Here is a 22,801-nt window from a genome sequence, read left to right on the forward strand (position 1 = left end):
GAGCTGGAACTCAGGTGGTGGTGGAGGCAGATTCAATAGTGGCATTTAAAAGGCTTTTAAATAGGTATATGTAAGTGCAGGGAAAGGAGGGAAATGGATCATGTTCGGGCAGATGAGATCACTTTAAATTGGCATCATAAAAACATAGAAACATAGAAAATAGGTGCAGGAGTAGGCCATTCGGCCCTTCGAGCCTGCACCGCCATTCAATATGATCATGGCTGATCATCCAACTCAGTATCCTGTACCTGTCTTCTCTCCATACCCCCTGATCCCTTTAGCCACAAGGGCCACATCTAACTCCCTCTTAATTATAGCCAATGAACTGGCCTCAACTACTTTCTGTGGCAGAGAATTCCACAGATTCACCACTCTCTGAGTGGAAAAAAAAATTCTCATCTCGGTCCTAAAAGACCTTATCCTTAAACTGTGACCCCTTGTTCTGAACTTCCCCAACATCGGGAAAATGTTCACTTCATGTTCACTTTAAATTGACATCAATGTTCAGCCTGAACATTGTGTGCTGAAGGGCAGTTTCTGTGCCATACTGATTAGTTTAGTTTAGAGATATAACGCGGAAACAGGTCCTTTGGCCCACCAACTCCGCACCGATAATCGATCCCCATACATTGGCAATGTCCTGCACACCATGGACAATTTATTATCTTTACCTTAGCCAATGAACGCGTACGTCATTAGAGTGTGAGAGGAAACCGGAGCACCCAGGGAAAAACCCACGCGGTCACAGGGAGAACTTTAAAACTCCATACAGACAGCACCCGTAGTCAGGATCGAACCAGGGTCTCTGGGCCTGCAAGGCAGCAACTCTACCACTGCACTCCATGCTGCCATTCTGTGTTCTAACCTTTTTAGTTTTTGTTATAAACCATCACTGTGAAGTGCCTAGCAACCTCTTTGACATTTAAAGGCTTAACATCAATGGAAATTATTACAGTCCCAAAATAATACCATTTATACATCAGCACTGTAGATTCAGAGTAACATGGTTTCTTCTGTACTACAGGAGTGGTTTTGTCAGGAATATGACTACTGAAGTCTCCGAAGTTAAATGACTGCTGGAGGCAACATATTTTCTGCAGCAAGCAGGGAATTCAAGAGGAAGGGAAATGTACATGCAGAGGGTCCATTTGATTTTTCCAACAAGTTTAAGATCAGAGGCCAAGTCAGCCTTGCTGTCTCACACGAGAGCAGTGCTCATCACTCTGAAATCTCGGATAAGACTTGTGCATCAGTGCTTGACCGGACTCCTGCCTCCTGCTCCAACTCATTCTCTGCTCCTTTTACCGCTCAGAGCTCCCACATAACAACAATAGTTGGCTCCTGCCCGGCACTCCGCCAAGTGTTCACTCATGCTGCATTTATTAGCTCTGCTTGCCAGCGGATACCCAGAGGATTCATACCCTGAAACATTCCATGCTATTCAAAGATTATATTCTTCCCCGTCTTTTTATCAAATAATCTTTCCGGTTATCATTCCCATTCCTCAAAAAACAGTCAACTGACCAAACCACACCCTGTAGTATGCCTTGCACATTGTCAGATATGTTTGAAGAACTGTCACAACCCGAAACGTCACCCATCATTTTTCTCCAGAGATGCTCTCTGACCCACTGAGTTACTCCAGTACTTTGTGTCTATCTTTGGTATAAATGAGCATGTGCAGTTCTTTGTTTCTACATTTTATATGTATTGTTGATTGAGAGTTTTGAGTGTATCTGTCCAATAAGCTGAGGAAGGAATAACTAAATGTACAGTTGATTGGCAATAAAATTGTGAAAAGTCAGCTGCCTGTCTTAGATTTCATCTTCCACAAGACAGGTGCTCTAGTTCAAACATGCTCAAGTTGTGCCATTCCTTAGGCAAGCACTAATTGTATCATCAAAAAATGTCTGAAAACATTTGTGTGTGAGATTTTTGCCCAGAGTAGTGGAATTGAGAACCAGAGGATATAGGTTTAAGCTGAAAGGGGAAAGATTTAATCAGAACCCGAGGGCTAATACTTTGAATATATAGAACGAGCTGCCAGAGGAGGTAGGTACACTGACAATATTTAAAAGACATTTGTTCATGTACATGGATAGGAAAGGTTGATAGGGATATGGGCCAATTGTAGAAAAATGGGACTAGCTTAGATGGGCATCTTGGTCGGCATGGATGATTTGGACTGCAGGGTCTGTTTCCGTACTGTTTGACTGTGATCTATAGTAAGCACCTATTCATCCTACCACTCCTGGAAGTATAGCTTTGGAAAAACAACCAAAAAAACAATTCTGAACATGAAATCACAAACTTGATCTAAATTTGGTTAATTTGCCTATTACCCCATAGTGATTTGTATCATTGTGTTCCTTTCTCTCCACCCACACTTGTTCCCTGCCTCTGCTTAATCCAATGACATTGAGTGTGGAACGTCTTGTGACGTGAAGACATCAAGGGATTGAGTGAGATGGCAAGTATTTACAGTTGGAAACTATAATGCAGAAATGGAGGTGGGAAATAAAGCCAACAGGTCAGGCATCACCTGTGTGGGGAGAAACTGAGTTAGTGTTTCAAGCCAATGACCCTTCAACAGAATGACTGTGATGAAGACACAAGAGACCAGATGTTGGAATTTTGAAACACAAAGTGCTGCAGGAACTCAGTGGGTCAGGCAGCATCTGGGGAGGGAATGGACAGATGACATTTCAGGTCTGGATCCTTCTTTCCACTGAAGGGTCAACAACGTGAGGCATTAGCTGTGCTTCTCTCACTCACAAATGCTGCCTGACTTGCTGAGTGTTTCCTGCATCTAACTCTGGAAACGAGAGACTTGCGGGATTTGCTTCTGTGCAGAATCAGTGGAAGACAGTGAATGTGTTGTGTTTAAGGGTTAAATAAAAGTGCGCTCAGCAGACTGAACAGAATTTAATGCAGAACTAAGGTGGAAAATCTAAGATTAGGAGTTGCTATAATTCATCAAAGTGACCTCGCGCGGGGGTGTGTTTCATGCTGGGGACACAGTGGGTGTGTTGGGAGGGCTACCGACTTTATAACACCAGGGCCCAGGCAGATGGCCCACCCTGCTGTGCCCGGCAAATTGGGGCAAAGGGTCTATTTCCACGCTGTGACTCCCCTCCCTTCCCTCCCCCCACACCCTCTGCTGGCCAAGTGTGTGGCTCAACACGATTAAACAAAATGTGGGTTGAAGTAGGAATAAGCTGTTGTCTTGCTGATTCAGCTGGAGTCAAACTAGCAGAGGTGATTCTTAGTTTAGTTTAGATTATTATTGTCACCTGTATTGAGGTGCAGTGAAAAGCTTTTATTTGTGCACTATCCAGTCAAACAAAAGTGTGCAAGATTACAATCAAGCCATCCACAGTGCAGAGATAAAAGGTAAAGGATTCTGAACCTAAAGCGTCAGACCGCACCTCTGGAGAGCATGGACAAGCCGCTGGGTTACTCCAGCACTCTGTGTCCTTTTTGTTCACCAGCATCTGCGGCTGCTGGTGTCTACTTGATTCTGAACCTTACCGGTCGTGTGGCCAGTCCGTGCCTCTACCCAGTTCATTACAGAGAGGACCAGCATGGACACAGGCTCCTTGTCCACTGCCTCTGCATCAACCATACATTTCCCCAAATGCTACATTAAATCCATTTCTTTTGCCAGAAGCTTTGAGTAATCCCATTGGCAATAAATGCTAGTTCATCGAGTCATTCCTTATTACTCATCGCTCAGTTGCCGGAGGGATGAGTAATAAATAATGACTTGATAAACCAGCACTGTTCAAAATCAAACGGAGATGTCCCGGTGGGAGATTATAAACTATACAGGGTACTTAACAAGATTGAGAAAGTAAGCTGAAAATAATACTTGCCAATGCTTGCACACAAGCTCAACTTCCATCCTCTGGCAGCCAAATTTAGGACATATATTTGCACATTTGTGTTTGCTACAATATTAACTAACATCTGTTTGGGATTTACCAAAGATAGACACAAAATGCTGAAGTAACTCAGTGGGCCAAGCAGCATCTCTGGAGAAAATGAATAGGTGACATTTCGGGTCGGATCCTTTCTTCAGACCCTTTTTCCCGGAGTTGTTGGCTGACCCGCTTTGTGTGACTACACTTTGTGTCAATGTTTGCAATGCAGTTCCTTCCTACATATTCTGTTTGGGATTTGCCAGCAGCTCATTTTTATGCAACCTTACAAGACCGACAAAGGCTTTTTGGCCCTTCAGGTTTGTGCAATCAAGCGAAGAAATTCACCTATGGACATTCCAGCAAATTTGCCTTCCAAAACTATCTGTCCAGAGCCCTTTTAAAAGACCCAACAGTTCCATCATACATTCAGATAGAAGAAATGTCTCCACAATTTCCCCTCCAGTCCTTCTCCCAACCAGTTTAGATGAATAGTCCTCAGTTCCCAGGAGAAATAGTTGAAAGCTGTTTCACAAAAATAACCATAATTGACTCCTGGTGTTGGAAAAACAATCACTACTAATCTCTCCACATAACTGTGATCACATTGAATGGCGGTACTGGCTCGAAGGGCCGAATGGCCTACTCCTGCAGCTATTGTCTATTGTCAATAACTGAACATTTCCAGTCATATCCAGCTGGTAACCTCTTCTGAAACCTGTTTCAGATTACAAACTTCACGATCAGAAAGCTGCTGTGACGTTGTCACTTAGGCTGCCCTGTGGTACCATGTAATCTTTACATACATTGTCCGTGCTAGCATCAGCAGAATAAACTGGATCAACTGTTTTCTCCCCAAAGCATTGTTTAATTCAAGCAAACCAAATGGAGAGTTGGAAGAGCTGTAAGTGCTGATGCAGTAGACAGCTGACAGCAGTAGCATTCAGAGACACAACATCAAATGAGCTAAAGAATTTCCTTTATTTAAATTCCTTATTTTATCTGGCAATCTTCTATGGTTTATGATCAGATAAAACTTGGCTACATCCAGGTACTTAATTTCCCTCTGACTAAAAATGTTAATGGGGATGGGAATGTTAACATTTATTAGATTTGCTGGTCGTGAAGTAAGTTGTATTAAGCATGTATTTATTTATGTTCAGGGAACCTTTTACAACTGCGAGGATTGTCAAGATTAATAAATATATCAGTTTCCGAATTGCTAGGGGTTGAGGCTCCTTGGCTAAAAAGAAGATAGTGTGTCAGCCATGAGAAAGAGGAGAAGTGGGCCATAGAGGAGCAAGTCTGCACCAGTGTTCTATCCAACTTTCCATCAAATCCACATCCCTGCCTGTACGCACAACCCTCGATTCCACCTCCAGGGAAGATATTCCAAACCTTTCAAGATAAGAAATCCTTCCTCCTCTCTGTGTTAAGTTAGCACCTCCTCATCCTGAGTCCAAGCCCTTTGGCATGAGATCCATCCCAGCATTTGCCCTGTTACTCCCCTGAAGGATCTTTCAATAAGATTACCTCTCAATTAGCATGGACCCAACTTGTTCAACCTTTCGTCAGAGCCCTCCATGCCAAGGATCAGCCTGCAATGAACTGCGTCCGACAGTAATGTTTCCCGTAACAAAGGGATAAACTTGTTTTTAGTCAATGATGGTGGGGATCATTTGGGCTCATTGTGGTACATGTACATGCATAGAAAAAGTTTAGAACGATATGGGCCATGCGCAGGCAAATGGGACCAGTTTAGATGGGGTATCTTGATTAGCATGGGCGAGTTGGGCTAAAATACCTGTTTTTGTGCTGCGTGACTTTATAACCCTAAGTTCCTTGAAGATGCCAAGGAGGTTACCAGTCAAATTCAAAGAGATAAAAAGAAGTGAGCAAAAATGTGTTCAACGGTTGGTATTAAGCAATGGGAAATGCAATCTCCGCCACAGGGAGAATGCTGAGAGCAGTGTGGATGGGATGGGTGGAGAGGAGGGGAAGCAGCAGATGTGAATGAGTGTGGAGTGATGGGGACGTGTAAGGCAGAGCGGTAAGAGGAAGACAATCCGTCAGGCACAGAGGGAGCGAGAGATGCGACGAGTTAGCAGTGTTAACTCACCACTGGGTAAATATTTAATTTGGTTTTAAATTATGGGTAGAATTCATTAAGTATTTAGCTTAAAAAATAAAAAAAGCTTAGTCGTTTAAATACAAAAAACTTTAATTAATTAATTAAAAGTTGGATTTGTTGGTTGGTGAGTTTTACTGATGTACTGCAGTTGCAGGGGAGAACATTGCATTCCTGCAGAAGGCAACTCAAATAGTCAGAGAGTCATACAGCACAGAACAGGCCCTTCGGCCCAACCGTCCAAGATACCCCATCTTAGCTAGTCGCACCTGCCCACATTTGCTCCATATCCCTCTAAACGGTTCCTTTCCATGTACCTGTCCAAGTGTCTTTTAAATGTTGTTATAGTCCCTGCCTCCACAACCCCCTCTGGCAGCTTGTTCCATACACTCACCCACAGTGATGTGTGAACAAATCACTGCCCTGTTCCATCTCTGCTACAAACGTCTGCACCTCGAGTAGCCTCAGTTCCAAGGTGTTGGATTGGACTCCAGTCTGATCGCAGGGCATCCGAGTGACACAGACAACTGGATGTTGGATCCTGGAGGCAGTCAGTGCCCTCCCGCCGGGTCCAACGGAGACCTGGTGCGTGGCCAGGTGACAGGGAGATAGATCAGTCCCTGAATATAGCGCAGTAGGAACCACAACCCTTCTCCCTCCCAGCATACTCATGGTGCTAACTACTGGTAGAGATAGGGAGAAACTCTGCAGGCTCCATGAGCAAAGTGACCACTGCACAGCTTCAGGAAGCCACTCAGCTGTAACGCCTCAGAGGAATAGTAATATTGCTGAAAAACTGGTTTATCTTTTAAAAATAAACACTCACATGTGGCCGGCATGATTGTAATCATGTACAGTCTTTTCGCTGACTGGATAGCGCACAGCATGGAGTTTTTCACTTTGCCTTGGTACATGTGACAATAATCAACTAACAATAAACTAAACCTAAAGAATCTTGCATCTGGAACTTCTGTAGAGAAATGGAGGCAGTCAGTGCATTCCAGAATTAACACTGGTATCAGGATGAATGTCTGGGCCAGACTAATCGGACAGGGCCGGACTAATCTGGTCTGGTTACAGGAGCAAATTATTTGAAATGTCAGTGTTTCAGTTTTTTGAGTTATATATACCCAGTTTAATAAAGGATATAATAGTGAATAAAGCATTTTTGGTTTTTCAAGATTGATTTGATATGGTGCAACACTAAAACTTATTACAGAATAACTGTAGCATGGTGGCGCAGCTAGTAGAGCTACTACCTCACAGCACAAGAGACCCGGGTTCGATCCTGATCTCAGGTGCTGTTTGTGTGGAGTTTGCACATTCACCCTGTAATCGCCTGGGTTACCTCCGGGTGCTTTGATTTCCTCCCACGTCTCGAAGACTTGTGTGAGTTTGTCAGTTAATTGGCCTCTGTAAATTGCCCCTTGTGTGTGGGGAGTTGATGTGAAAACTAGATAACATAGAACTTGTGAATGGTTGATCAATGGTCAGCATGGACTCATGTGACCAAAGGCCTGTTTCTATGCTGTACCTGTCAATCAATCAGAAATTAGATATCAAGGGAATGCCAATACTGAACAAGGAAGATTGGTTGGCAGATGGATGGAAGAGGGTGGAGAGAAGTTGGCCATGGTGTGTTGATGGGATGTTACCAGCAAGGGTCATTGCCTGAACCACAGCTGGTTCTAATCTGTATCAATGACTTAGATCAAAGGACTGATAGAGGGGCTTGGGACCCAAGGCAACACCTTTGTTCTGATCTTTTGTTTGTGACTGTTGAAAATTAATATTAAAATCGATGATTATCTGCATATGATTGAATGTTCAAAAGGAGTAGCCATGAATTGATTTCAGTCTGTTCCTTCTCTTGTATTGCTGTTGGTTAACATGGTGCTGTAATGCAAGCGTGCAGGACACTTCACCCCAGGCAAACTCTTTAGAAATAATAACATCTTATTATACTGTAGACCTTTGTGCTCGCAAACTCTTGACAATATCCTTCAGTTCCACATATTGATGACCCCCAAATCCATGTTGAAACGAGCTCGGATTTATTTTGGAAGACAACAATGACACTGTGCTTTATCATTGTTTTGTTTTGATTCAATCTGTTTCTATCAATCTTCTGAACTTGCTGACATTTTTCAGAAAAAGCAGGATAATTCATTGTGCGGGAAAGAGAAGATAATTGACTAATAGTATGACTGTATTTAAAATTCACATTCGAATACTTGGAAAAATGTACTGATGGACATCAAAGGTTCTTTTGTTTTATATGGAGCCAGTGAGTGTTGCCTTAATTCTGACGGTTTCAGTTGTAAACAGCTCCATCAGCAGCCGTTGAAAGCTTTCAATTCTCCCCGTTGCAGTTGTCTGCCTGATCAGCTGTGTCAGTGTGCTTGTGGGATGATGTAAAGGCTGCTATGTGACAATTAAAAAAATCTTGACAGCTGAATGCAAAGGAAGGGTTCGAGTGGATAATGCTGAAATCTTCTCGTTTCACATCATCTTGTAAATACATTGACTGATGAAAAGTTCCGTGTGGCATCAAAAACCCAAACAAGGAGCCACATCATGTCAATGTCTGGAACAGCACTTTTTCTTCTCAAAAGTTTTTGTCTACCAACAGAAGTTCAAGGCAAGGATTCCTCAGTAAACCCCAGCGCCACAAACATCAGTCAGCTTATGGTGAAATGGTTGAGCCAGAGAGTGTTACAGCATGGATGCAGGCCATTTGGCCCACTGAGTTCAGACTGGCCATCAAGCACCTGTTTGCACTGAACCCCCTGGTTTATTCTCCACATCCCATTCTGCTCCCCACAAACCCTACATCTTATCTACACCAGGGACAATATACAGTGCGCATTTTAATCTACCAACCTGCACTTCCTTGGGTATATGAGGAGACCAGCGGAAACCCACAGAGTCACAGGGAGAATGTGCGGACTCCATTCATACAGCACTAGTTTGTTGGAGTTGCACGGCAGTGGGACTTCTAGCTGCAACACTGCATGACTGTGGCACCACCTAGTCCAGCAACAAACGGGATCTCCTGACATCCACGTTTGCACTCCCAGAAAATGGCAACCTGATGACAGCTTGGTAGCAGATGCCACAGCTCCATTGCATTTGCTGCATCAGATTAGCTAAATAAAGGTGCATTTTTCCTATGGGCCCTAATCAAAATCGGGTCGAGGGGAGATTGAATCTGGGGTTCCCAGTTCAGCATGAAAACTAGGTCAACCATAAGGAAAGGAGAGTAATGACTGATAGGAACTTGGATGTGACAGAGAATTACTGCTGGTTTCCAGACCTATCATCACCAATGTTTGTTAGTAGGACCATTATTGCAGCTTAGTTTTGTTTAGAGATTCAGCACGGAAACAGGCCCTTCGGCCCACTGGGTCCATGCCGACCAGCGATCCCTGCATGTTAACACTATCCCATAGCCACCAGGGACAATTTTTTTTCATTTATAAAGCCAATTAACCTTACAAACCTGTACGTCTTTGGAGATGTGAGAGGAAACTGAAGATGTCGGAGAAAACCCACGCAGGTCACGGGGAGAACGTGCAAACTCTGTACAGACATCACCCGTAGTCAGGATCGAACCCGGGTCTCCGGCGCTGCATTCGGTGTAAGGCAGCAACTGTACCGCTGCGCCACCGTGCCGCCGTGTAAGGCAAGGGACAGGCTGAAGGGGTTTGCTCATGTTGCCAACATTGTAGCAGCAAATGGAACTGCATGGAAAGAGAACTTTGACCACAAGCCAAAGATGCAATCCACCAAACCAGTTCATTGTGACTCAATCTGCCATCACATTGTTTCATTATCAATCAAGGTTGATCTTTATTCTGGGACTACGAGTTGTGTCTTGTCAAAATAAATGATGAAAGCAAAAATGGATATTTAAAATGCACCCAGGTGGGCATATTTCTTTTAGGTTTCAAGAAATAAGCATGGAAAAACAGGTTTTTCGGCCCACCGAGTCTACACCGATCATCGATCACCATTCACACTAGTTCTATGTAATCCCACTTTCTCATCTGCTCCCTACAAACTAGTGGTAATTCACAGATGGTCAATTAACCTACAAACTCGCATGTCTTTGGATTGTGGGTGGAAACCGGAGCACACGGAGAAAACCCATTTGGTCACAGGGAAAACATGCAAACTCCACACAGACAGCATTTGAAGTTAGGATCAATCCTGTGTCTCTGGCGTTGTGAGGCAACAACTCTACCCACTGCACCACAGTGCTGTTCTTTTGTGTTCTGATAGAAAACATCTAGTCCCAGCCAGCAGCAGAACTTGTTAATGGGACAATAGCCTTCACATTAAAGGGTGTTCAAAAATTGTCCTTTTTAAAATCCCTCTGTAGATCTGAGGTCCACATCTCCATATAACCATATAACAATTACAGCACGGAAACAGGCCATCTCGGCCCTACAAGTCCATGCCGAACAAATTTTTTTTTCCCCTTAGTCCCACCTGCCTGCACGCATACCATAACCCTCCATTCCCTTCTCATCCATATGCCTATCCAATTTATTTTTAAATGATACCAATGAACCTGCCTCCACCACTTCCACTGGGAGCTCATTCCACACCGCCACCACTCTCTGCGTAAAGAAGTTCCCCCTCATATTACCCCTAAACTTCTGTCCCTTAATTCTCCCTGTCTAAAATTAGACATTTAAAAAAATAAAATTGAGGAAGAACCTTACATTCCCAAGCTTTCTGCAGTAATGTTAAGCTATGCAATGTATAGAGCAAATGAGATCAGACGAAGGTGTGATGGACACCTCAGGAATGAGGCATTCAGAAGATCTTTTCAGATCATTGATCCCCTCAGTTAATAGTTTTTAAAAAACTGATGGCTTTGAAACGATCCAACATTAAAATCACTCAAACGACTTTATTGAAATGACTCTTACAGTAGTGGTGTCAATTTTATTTAAAGTAAAATGATAAAAAAATAATTCAGCAATCCTGCATTCTGAGCAAGTAACCCAGGGATGGATGCATCACAATATTTTGTTTGCTGTTCTGAGTTCCCGCTGAGCTTAGTGGAGATGCTATACATGTCCATAAATTGGTAAACAACTGCTAATGTAGCATTTCTAAATTAGTAACATGCTACCTAATTTCAAGATCCTTGCAATCCATTTTTTTATATTACCAATTACAAAACAGCCATCATTGCTAATGTGGCCAATTGGCTTTGTACAATGGAGAACACATCTTTGAGTGGGTTTCGGTGTGGAGTGAAGGAGAATGACCTGTTTTAATTTAACTCACTTCTACAACTCAGTCGTTTCCTTTGTCCTAATAAATGAAGGACATTTCAGAAAAAACACAAAATTAACTTGATGAGTTGGGACCACAGTGGCTATCAACAGGTTGGGTGCATTGATTCTGGGACACTGTACAACATTAACCACCGCCTCAGCAACTGTGATCTACTGAGGACTTTGTTTTGGTCGCACAATGGACTTGTGTTTTGCAGTGTTATGGTTCGGTTACAGAGTATTACTGATTATTAATTTATTGTGTTATCGATTATTTACTTAATGGGCCTCTTAAGCAGCAGCAAGTAAGAATTTCATTCCATTGACGATACATATGACAATCAAACACTGAAGATAGACACAAATTGCTGGAGTAACACAGTGGGACAGGCAGCATCTCTGGATAGAAGGGATGGGTGATGCAACGGGCCTCGATCCGAAAAGTTACCCATTCCTTCTATCCAGAGATGCTGCCTATCGCACTGAGTTACTCCAGCATTTTGTGTCTATCTTCGATGTAACCAACATCTGCAGTTTCTTCCTGACAATTAAACGCATTTTAAACTCTTTGTTAGAATATTGTAAACAGATGGTGTCATTATGTTCTTTTGTAAATAAAATCAGTATTAGATGCCTTGTCCTTACACATTTCCTCTATGTATTTCAGATGATGTGCCTCCCTATTTTAAAACCGAGCCAATTCGCTCCCAGATCCATCTGGAGGGGAACCGCCTAGTGCTGACATGTATGGCTGAGGGGAGCTGGCCCTTAGAGTTCAAGTGGTTGTACAACAACATCGAGCTGACACACTTCTCCCTGGAATACAGGTCAGAGGTCCCACTTGACATTTTCATTTTGCAAAAGTGGAATGAACAGTCAGAGAAAGTTGTTTATGCAAAATCAATCAATGTCTTTTAAAAAGTACTGGATTACGTTCTGCAGATGGGAAATGTTTGAAATTTGAAGGGTGGAAAATGGTATAAAAAGCAATTTATCTCTCTCTAATACAAAACAATCAGCCACAGATGAGTCTGATTTTGTTAGATTTTGTTAAGTCCCATTCAAGGAACCTTAAGGAAAAATCCAATGCTTAGATTGCAGTGCAGAATTGAGCAAACTCTGTCAGAATTGCTCAAACTGTCAGAATTGCTCAAACTGTCAGAATTGCTCAAACTGTCAGAATTGCATATTTTGGATAAAATATTTGTTTAGTTTAGAGATACAGCACGGAAACAGGCCCTTCAGCCCACCGAGTCCTCCCCGACCAGCAATCCCCGCACACTTGCACTATCCTACACCCTCAGGACAAATTACAATTCTACCAAGCCAATTAGCCAACAAACCTGTATTTCTTTGGAGTGTGGGAGGAAACTGGAACACCCGGAAAATTCCCCATGGGGAGAACATACAAACTCAGACAGCATCCGTAGTCAGGATCAAACCGGGGTCTTTGGCGCTGTAAGGCAGCACCATCGTGCTGCCTAAATATTGATCCAAGGCCATGTCTGCTCTCTGAGCGCGACGCATTTTTCAGTGAAGAGCAGGGAAGTTATCCATCATTTCCGAGCAACATCTATCTCTTAATCACTATCACTAAAACTGAGTATATTGTCATTAGATCACTGTTTGTAGATACTGAGTACAAATTGGCCATCAAGCTACACTTCAGAAAGTACCCAACTTGCTCTAACGTCCTTTTGAACATTTAGAGGTTGTGAAAGTGATACAAGTGACATCAACCCAAGATTGTTTATTGTCTTTTAACATTGGATCAACGATTAATGTTAGAGGGAATTGGGTATTAAGAAAAATCGAACACTGATCTGGAATGGATCTGGTTTGATGTGCCAAATAGTTTTTTATTGCTTTGGCATTACTTGTGTATGTAATGATATTGTCATGGATTGTATGCCTGCCATTCTTTTTGAAAATGAAAAAGAGGTTAATTTGTATTTTCTAATGGAATTTAGCATTTAGGATGGATCACTAATGCAAATGTTGGTGTGATTCTTAGTCATGTCACACACTGGACGAAAGCAAAAAGGTGTTGTGACATAAAGCACATGTGGTATACTTCCTATTGACTATTAAATCGGGAGCATCTATTACGTGGTTTAATAAAAACATTTTATTAAAGAATTAAATAATGCTCTCAGTGAAATGTAGAATTGCTGCAAAGTCAGCAACAATGGTGAACCCGGCGTGGGGAACCGCCGTGAGTGGGGGGGGGGGGGGGGGGGGGGGGGGGGGGGGGGGGGGGGGGGGGGGGGGGGGGGGGGGGGGGGGGGGGGGGGGGGGGGGGGGGGGGGGGGGGGGGGGGGGGGGGGGGGGGGGGAATGGGGGGGTGGGGGGGGGGGGGGGGAGGGGGGAAGAGGGGGGGGGGGGAGGGAGAGGTGGGGGGGGGAAAGGGGGGGGGGGGGGGGGGGGGGGGGGGGGGGGGGGGGGGGGGGGGGGGGGGAAGAAAGAAGGGAGGAGGGGGGGGGAAGATGGGAGAACAAGGGTGTACCTGGCATGGATTACTTTATAATTTTGTCAGCTGCCTTTATGTGGTGACAATTGCATACCTTGGGTGTGCAAGCAAAGAATTTCACTGTGACTTGTTACATGTGACAATAAAGTATTCAATTCAATGGTGTGTTTAGGACAAGAGTGTAGCACAGGGCTGATGCTGTCTGAGCTTGTGCTTGGTTCATCATTGCCAGTGAGTAATGAGGAGCAGGCTCTATCCATTCAGGACTGTGAGAACGGTGCTATTAGTCAGCTGCAGGGCATGGTGTGTGGCGATGCACTTGAATGGAAATTGCCAATCCTCCTCAGCACTGAATGTGAAATGTGGGCTTTTGAAATATGATTTACTCAAATTAATTTTTTCTCTAGTTAAACTAAAATAATGATTCTATGTCTTGCACTTCTCCCTTTTATGACTGAGCCTATGAAATGCTAATTCAGAGAAGTGTAAAATGGCAAGAGCAGAAATCGGATCTGGTGGAAAAACATTGATGTTGCTGTGAAGATTTGTAATCACGCCACCGTCTCAAACATCCCATGGCTTTAACGTGGACTCAGTACAATAACACACTTACTCGCCCATGACTGTGAAAAGTTCACACTAACAGTATGCTTTCATACATGGGAGGTACAAGGGGCAGCTAAAGACAACTCCTCAGGAGTCAGTTGTCCACCCCTTCGCAGAGTGTGGATTTGTGAAGAGGGTCTGGAGAAGGATGCAAGGGTCCTTTTCACCGTTCATCCTGAACAGCTCTGGAACAGAGGATTCTCTGATTACCAACTGTTCCAGGGACACATTCAGTGATGGACGTCGTGTGGCTGGGAGATCATCAACTCGGTAAAAGATGCTCTTTGGTCTGCCCGAAACTTGTTGGACTCCCAGCACAGCGAGATGTCCATCAGGGAAGGTGGCCAGCTGCCCATTCCCGACTGCAGGAGTACGTGCTGAGGGACTTGCTGAAGATTGCTGCAGCTGATGCCAAGGCTCTGTGGTGCAGCACGACAGTCTAGGGATCTTTCACTGTTGGACATTGAAATTAAATCGTTCCCCTCTCACCTTAAACCTATGTCCTCTGGGTCTTGATTTCCCTACTCTGGACAAAGCCCATTTCTTCCGCCTTATCCTAAATGTATGTATTTTTATCGTATCCACCTCTGATATGAGGAGATGTTTCCTTCTGTCAACCCTCATTATTTTATATACTTCAGCAATGTCCCCTTTTACTTCCTGCATTCCAGGTGAACAGATCACTCCTATCCAGCCTCTCTTCATAACTGAAATGTTCCATCCCAGGTTATATCTGGGATATTGAAGTCTGAAGAAAGGTCTCGACCCAAAAAAATCACCCATTCCATCTCTCCAGAGGTCATAAGGTCATAAGTGACAGGAGCAGAATTAGGTCATTCGGCCAATCAAGTCTACTCTGCCATTCGATCATCTGTCCCTCCTAACCCCATTCTCATGCCTTCTCCCCAAAACCCCTAACACCTGTACTAATCAATAATTGATCTATCTCTGCCTTAAAAATATCCTCTGCAGCCTTCTATGGCAAATAATTTCATAGGTTCAACACCCTCTGACGAAATAAATTCCTCCTCATCTCCTTCCTAAAGGAAGGTCCTTTAATTCTGAGGCTATGACCATGAGTCCTAGACTCTCCCACTAGTGGAAACATCCTCTCCACATTCACTCTATCCAAGCCTTTCATTATTCGCTAGGTTTCAATGAGGTTACCCCTTCCAAACTCCAGCGAGTACAGGCCCAGTGCCATCAAACACTAGCTCCTGCTGCCTGACCCGCTGAGTTACTCCAGCACTTTGTAAATATTCTGATGAATCTCCTCTGCACCCTTTACAGTGTGGTCTCATGTTTGCAATAGCCTGGTTCTCAGAAGTGCACTCAGTACTCCACTTGAGGTGTATCCAAAGTCTTATTCTGTTGGGTCAGAATCTGGTTTGGTATTTAGTGTCCCGACTAATGAAGGCCAATATCCCTTACGTCTTCCTACTTCACATTATCTACTTCCAGTGCTATCTTCAGTGATCTCCGGATTTGTACCTGGATAGGCAGGAGGTAGGGAAGGTTGGGAGTAGTTGTTCTTGGGGATGTCCACATTTGGCATGCAGGCATCGTTGAAAGGCCAGCCAGCACAAAGATGAACAGGTAGGTCCCTGGGAGGAAGATAGAGAAGGAGAGCAAGGTTCGGGAACGACAGACTTTTGCAAATTTAGTTGCAAAGGAAAAGGAATCATAAGCTGAAATCAAACAGGGAATTTGATGAATATAAAGTAAGCAGAAGAGAACTTAAAAAGGAAACCGTGAGAGCTGAAGGGGCTGTGAAATGTTCTTGGTGATTAGGATTAAAGAGAATCTCGAGGCATTTTATGCATATATTACAAATCACACAAGAGGGTGACTAGGGAGAGGGTAGGACCACTCAAGGGTAAAGGAGGGAATTTATGCCTGAAGCCAGAGGAAGTGTACAAGGTACCAGACGATTACCAAGGGGCGATCAGGGTGGGGTATGTTGGGCATGTTGATATCAAGAATGAGAAGGTGCTGGGTCTCCTGAATACTATTCAGATGGATAAATCCCCATTTTCCCAGATGGAATCTATCTTATGATAATGAGAGTGGCATGAGAGAAGATTACAGAAAATTAAATCTTTGAATCATGTTCAGGTGTCCTAGAGGATTGGGGAATAGTCAGTCGTGTTCCTCTGTTTAGGAAAGCCTGTGGTGACAATCCAGGAAATTGTGGACAGTGAGCTTCATATCAGTGGATAGCATTAACTCGCATCTGGAAAAGCATAGAATTATCCAGGATAATCAGCATGACTTTATGCCCTACACACTCGATTGAGTTCTTTGAAAAGGTGACAGAAGCGATTGATGAGAGTAAGGCAATGGATATTGTATGCACGGACTTTTGTAAAGCATTTGACAAGGTTCCTCATGGTAGGCTGATCCAGAAGATTAAGGCACATGAGGTCCATGGTAACTTAGTAGATTGGATGCAAAATTGGCTTGGACATAGAATTGAGGTAGTGGTGGAATGGCAATATACTGGCTGGAGGTCTGGAGGTCACTAGTGGCCAAAGTTTAAAGGAAATGTATGGAGTACGTTTTTTACACAGAAAGTGGTGGGTGCCTGGAATATGCTGACATGGGGTGTGGCGGAGGCAAATATGATGGTGGCTTTTAGAAAGGGACATGGATATGCAGGAATCAGAGGGATATGGATCACGTGTAGGCAGAGGAGATTAGTTTATCTTGGCATCATGTTCAGCATGGACACTGGTCCTATCCTGTGGTGTACTGATCTATGAACAAAGTTTGATTTTGAAATAAAAAAGTAAATACTTAACTGACCTAATAAATATGGAGAAAAAAAAGGCACAAAGTGCTGGAGTAACTCGGCAGGTCAGGCAGCATCTCTGGAGAACATGGATGAGGTAAAGTTTCTGAAGAAGGGTCCCAATCTCCAGAGATGCAGCCTGACCCGTTGAGTTACTCCAGCACTTTGCGTCCTTGTGTGTAAACCAGCATCTGCAGTTCTTTGATTCTAATGGTAAATATCAGGGTTGTAAAGATTATGCAGGAATGAATGTGCTGCAAATGCAACTTTTACGTGTCTAATTGTGCAACTCACAAAGACTGTTTCTCAGAATCCACAGCAGTCCTTTGAGACCTGGTATCATTAAGCAGGTTGATGTTCCCACAACAGTGTTGACATCTAGAGGCAGGCTGCATTTGATATCCTGAATGTTCAAAGACACGTTTACAGATTTGAAACCTCTGAAACAATGCAGCTTGTTTAAATGATCAGTTATCTTTTTAATGAAAGGAGGATTTTGGTAATGTGCTGAAGGTTAAATGATCGTATACATGTCCAGCCTTGACATGTGTTAAACTGATTACATTCTGAAGCAACATTGAATGGACCACTTAAGATGATCATTCTATGTCTGGTCATTCCACATTCTACTCCATCTGACAAACTGGTTACAAGAAGCCAAGTGTCCACTTACATGTCCACAGTCACATTCACGTTTGTGCTTCTGTCTGCATTACTTGTGGAACTTGGGGCTGCCATTAGCAGTTTTAATTTTAGTTTTAGTTTAGTTTAGTTTATTATCAAATGTACCCAGGTACAGTGAAAAGCTTTTTTATTACATGCTATCCAGTGAGCAGAAAGACTATAATTACAATCGAGTCATCCACAGTGTACAGGCACATGATAAAGGGAACAGGAATGATAGAACAAGGTTCATAAAAATGCTGGAGAAACTCAGCGGGTGCCCGAAACGTTGCCTATTTCCTTCGCTCCATAGATGCTGCTGCACCTGCTGAGTTTCTCTAGCATTTTTGTGTACCTTCGATTTTCCAGCATCTGCAGTTCCTTCTTAAAAACAGTGATAGAACAAGACTGTGTCGGTGACCCGAAACCAGGTTACCTGTCGAGGCAAAACAGCATCTGTCCATGCCTTCCATAGATGCTGCCTGGCCAGCTGAGTTCCTCCAGTGTATTGTGTTTTGCTCAATTTCAGCTTCTGCCGTCCCTTGTGTGTCCATACAATGAATTGTAACAGTTGCTGCTGTGAAATGTTAATTGTTTCCAATCAGAGTCAATAGGCTCGTGAATGAGTTTTCGGATGAACCAAACATGAAGCTTGAATAAATGCAAAATCTTGCTGATGAGCTTGGAAGTGAAGGTACCTCCCTTCCGATATTTCTTCAACAAATGTGTGCAACGGAAAGGGAATGGATTCAAAATAAGGAATGAAGTAGGAGACGTCTATGAAACTCTGGCAGGGGCTTATGGAAGGAATGGCTGTGCCTCTGCTGCAAAATACAGTGCAAACTATGCACAGTAAATGTGCGCAAACGTGTAGAATACAAAATATATTTTATAAGAACCAAGAACGTCGACACAAAATGCTGGAGTAACTCAGTGGGACAGGCAGCATCTCTGGAGAGAAGGAATGGGTGTTGGAGAGAAGGAATGGGCGACCTTTCGGGTCGAGACCCTTCTTCAGATGATTAAAAGAAACACATTCCCTTCAATCTTTGAACAACTGAAAATAACATATCCTGTAGATAATGAAGGTTTCTGAACTTCTGCAGGTTACTCTTAATGCAGTAATCCGACTTCAATTTCATAAATGAACAGCCATGTAGGATTTATATTGTAATTAGATTTTTCCAAAATACATCAGAATCATTCAATTTAAATTCATTTGTGAACTTTTCTCTTGAAATAAATCTAGGGATAAATGAAATGTGACCACAACAGATTAAAAGCAGCAATGACACTACCTCATTTCCAAAGTATCTACATTCTCTCGGATGAAATTTAGAAAATGAATTAATGGTGAGGGTAACCCTGTTGTGGGATCACAGGGAGAATTACTATCAGTAAATGTTTCATGCGACTGGCCGCAGTCAAAATTCAAAACACATTGTATTTTTGCAATTACTATCCTTTTCTGAACTGTGCCTATTCAGAATAGCGCCAAATTAATTCAAACCTGCAGTTATCTATGTTCTTAATCATGTAGTGATTTAGAATATAATAAACTGCATAAAAATTAAAACGATGTCCAATGATCTTTGACTGATGTAATCTGAACAGTTTTGCTTTACTTTGATGAAGCTACAGGAACTGGTTTCACTTTCAGATCATCATTGATGTAGTCTGTCTCTTTATTCCAACTAATGACTTGCTGTTGGCTCTGATATCTCAGCGGCCAGATGGGTTTCATTTGGGTAAAACATGATGCAAGTGGAAACTGCTGTTTTTTCACCATAGATATTTGAAGAGTAGCGATAAACCACAATAAATCAGACACTCAAAGCTGAAGAGTTTCAGCTCTCCAGAAAACAAGAAGGTCTGATCTAAACAGTAAATGGAGCAACTTATGTGGAAAATACTTTATTTTAATTAAAATAATAAATTGTTTTAGATCAATGTAGTTAGATGTAAAAAGTGGATTCTGCTAATCATATGCATTCCTTTCATTTCTGCTCTGCCATATAGTCTCCATAAAGCTTTAATTTCCTTTGGAAGAAAAGAAGTTCTTTACAGTCACCCAGAGTTAAATCAGGCAACATCCAAAATTGATTCTGACATCCGATTTGTTCCTTTCATCTTTGTGTTTGATCATCTACACTACTTCTCCAGAACAGTTGTGTTATTGGACACAAAGAATGCATGATGGAACAATGCGGGTAAAAAATATTCACGGAGTATAAATTCGAAAATTCTGCACCATGAGGCTTTTGATGGAAATATGAAGAGCAACAAAAGCCCAGACTGTACAGAAAATATTTGATAAATCCTACAATCTAGCCATTCTCAGTATTAGTCATTATTCTCGCAACCAAAGAAACTTTTTTTTACCAAGATAAGCAATTTTTTATTCAGTTTAAAAAAATGTATTACAATTTATAATTTGATAATTCTGTGCTCCAGATTCAAAACTTCCTCAAAAAAGGGCTAGCCATCTTGCTATTATCGTTCAGTGTTTGCATTAAATGAAGCTTGAATGAAGATAGGTGACAGCATCTCATTGTTTGATTCGATGAGTGAATGTTGATTGCCAAGTGTGGGATAAAGCTGTCAATTGATACGATGCAGTAGATATCTATAATTCATATTCCATCCATTGAATAACTTCCTTGTGTTGGGAAATGTATTACTAAAACATAGCTTACATTTGTTACGACAAATGGACCTTAAAAATGTTAAACGTCACGTCATCAACTAACTTCAATGAATTAGTCTTTCGATCTCCAGAAAGTGGAAGGTTTGTGTCGGAAGGAACTGCAAATGCTGGTTTACACGAAAGATAAACACAAAATGCTGGCAGCATCTCTGGAGAGAAGGAGTGGGTGACGTTTCAGATAGAAGGTTTGTTAATGTTAGAAAAGTGCAAGCCAATGAGTCATCTTGGACTCTCTTCAATGCTAAAAGTTGTGGTCAATATCAGTTGAAGTTCAAGTGTATTTAAACAGGTTTACATGTAGACATAGACCTCTTACTGACGGCCGATTGCTGCTGCATTATTGATGTTACTTTATTTCACATTATACGGACACAACATGCTTGAGATATTTTGGCCTTCAATCACAAGATATGAACACAAAATTAAAAATTAATGCAAAAGAAAGAAAAATAGAAAGGATCACATTCCAGTTTTGTGCTTCCACTCCTCATCCTAATTTCATGCTTGGCTTTCAGTCCCAACCCAACAGCTAATCTAATTTCATCCCAACTTGCTGCACTGTTTAGTTCTCTCTCACTCCAGTGCCTTTTTAGCTTCTGCTCCACTTCACTGGCTCCTGACTTCTCATTTCACCCAGGCTATATCCCTTTTATCTGTTTTCATCAGTTGGAGGTGCCAACAACAATAACGTTTTTGAAGATAGCTTACATCCTTGTGCAAAACAACAAAGTGGTGTGGGAACTCAGTGGGTCAGGCAGCGTCCGTGAAGGGAATGGACAGATGGTGCTTCGGGTCAGGACCCTTCTTCAGACTGATAGCATGAGAGTTCCTTGTGACTCTATCCTGCATCCTTTCCTGTGTGGTTGGATCAGAAGGCCTGATTTCTCATTGGTGTTGTGACAGGTTTGCTTCTGTCTGGGTTAACACATAAATGGCTGGGAGGTGACAGCTACAAGAGAAAGAGTACATTGCTCAGAGTTTATAATCATATATTTTTGAACCAGGGAAATCAACATTTTCTCTCATCAATATGAAAATTCTGACTGTCAGTGTGCATTTGTCAGCCCAGAGTGCGGAATCATATCATGTGCCTGACCTCAAATCTTTATCTGTCGAGAAAGGTTTTCTCTCGAACTATTCCAATTTAACAACTGAATATTTTATGGAGGAGCAGACATGGTGAATTAGAATTATATTTAACAAGTTTTTACCCTTTTAAGAACCAATCTTATGTTTCAAGTTCGATTACAATCAATGGGTAATTATTATGATTAATTGAAACACACAAAGAGTTGGAAAGAGCTACAATTTTCACACGGCTACTAACCAGAGTTATTTTATAGACAAAGAAATGCCTATTACTATGATATGTACACATGTCAATTGAAAATCAATTGAAAATTAAGCTACATTTATCAACAATTTATGTCCGACACTTTGATTTTGTGAATCAAATTCTAATTTACCAAACTAATAACAAAGTATAAAATCAACTCATGTTAAAAATCAAATATTAATGTAGATTTAAATGTTTTAGAGGTGCTGGCATGCCGTACCAGCGCATACCATCGTACAACGGCACTGTTAACAACTAATCATTGCAAAGTGTCGGAAGTGTCCAACTCCTTGTGGCAATGGGCAATTCAGAGTTCACGTCTTTCTTGCCGTATAATTAACACCCGACAACTCACCATTAGCCGGACCCAGCATGCTCTGCACCAGCGATATAATCTTTTGCTCCAAAGTCAACCATGGCTTGTTTCTTTCATGAGCTAAAGTCAAAACTCAGAAAAATATAATACAACTCCTACAGATCCCTTCGATGGTGGGGAGGTCAGTACCTGGGAGGGACCGGCTAATGTCCACCATTTTATGTGGCCTCCTTCATGCCTGGGCTTTCGAATTACCAAACCCCGCTGGCAGTACGGCTGGTACTGCTTTGGCTGACCCCATAGACTTTTCTCTATCTAAAGATTCAAAGTACTGGAGTAATCCAGCAGTCAGGCAGCATGGATGGGTGACGTTTTTTTTTTTTTTTAGTTTTAGAGATACAGCATGGAAATAGATGCTTCAGCCCACCAAGTCCATGTCAATCATCGATCACCAGTTCACACCAGTTCTATATTATCCCACTTTCTCATCCACTCTGTACACACTGGGACAATTTACAGAGATCGATTAACCTACAAACAGCATGTCTTTGGGATGTGGGAAAAAACCGG

General features: G+C 42.4%; 1 protein-coding gene across 1 annotated transcript in view; it reads left to right on the forward strand.

Annotated features, from left to right (window-relative positions):
* The window catches only part of sdk2b (sidekick cell adhesion molecule 2b), a 656,366-nt gene that overhangs the window by 282,312 nt on the left and 351,253 nt on the right, over positions 1–22,801 (forward strand). The window contains exon 2 of the mRNA XM_055654146.1: positions 12,010–12,169. Coding sequence (XP_055510121.1) covers positions 12,010–12,169 — 160 coding nt within the window. The remainder of the gene's footprint in view (positions 1–12,009; positions 12,170–22,801) is intronic.

This window comes from Leucoraja erinacea, chromosome 23 (assembly GCF_028641065.1).
Source record: "Leucoraja erinacea ecotype New England chromosome 23, Leri_hhj_1, whole genome shotgun sequence".
NCBI classification, from domain to species: Eukaryota; Metazoa; Chordata; class Chondrichthyes; order Rajiformes; family Rajidae; genus Leucoraja; species Leucoraja erinaceus.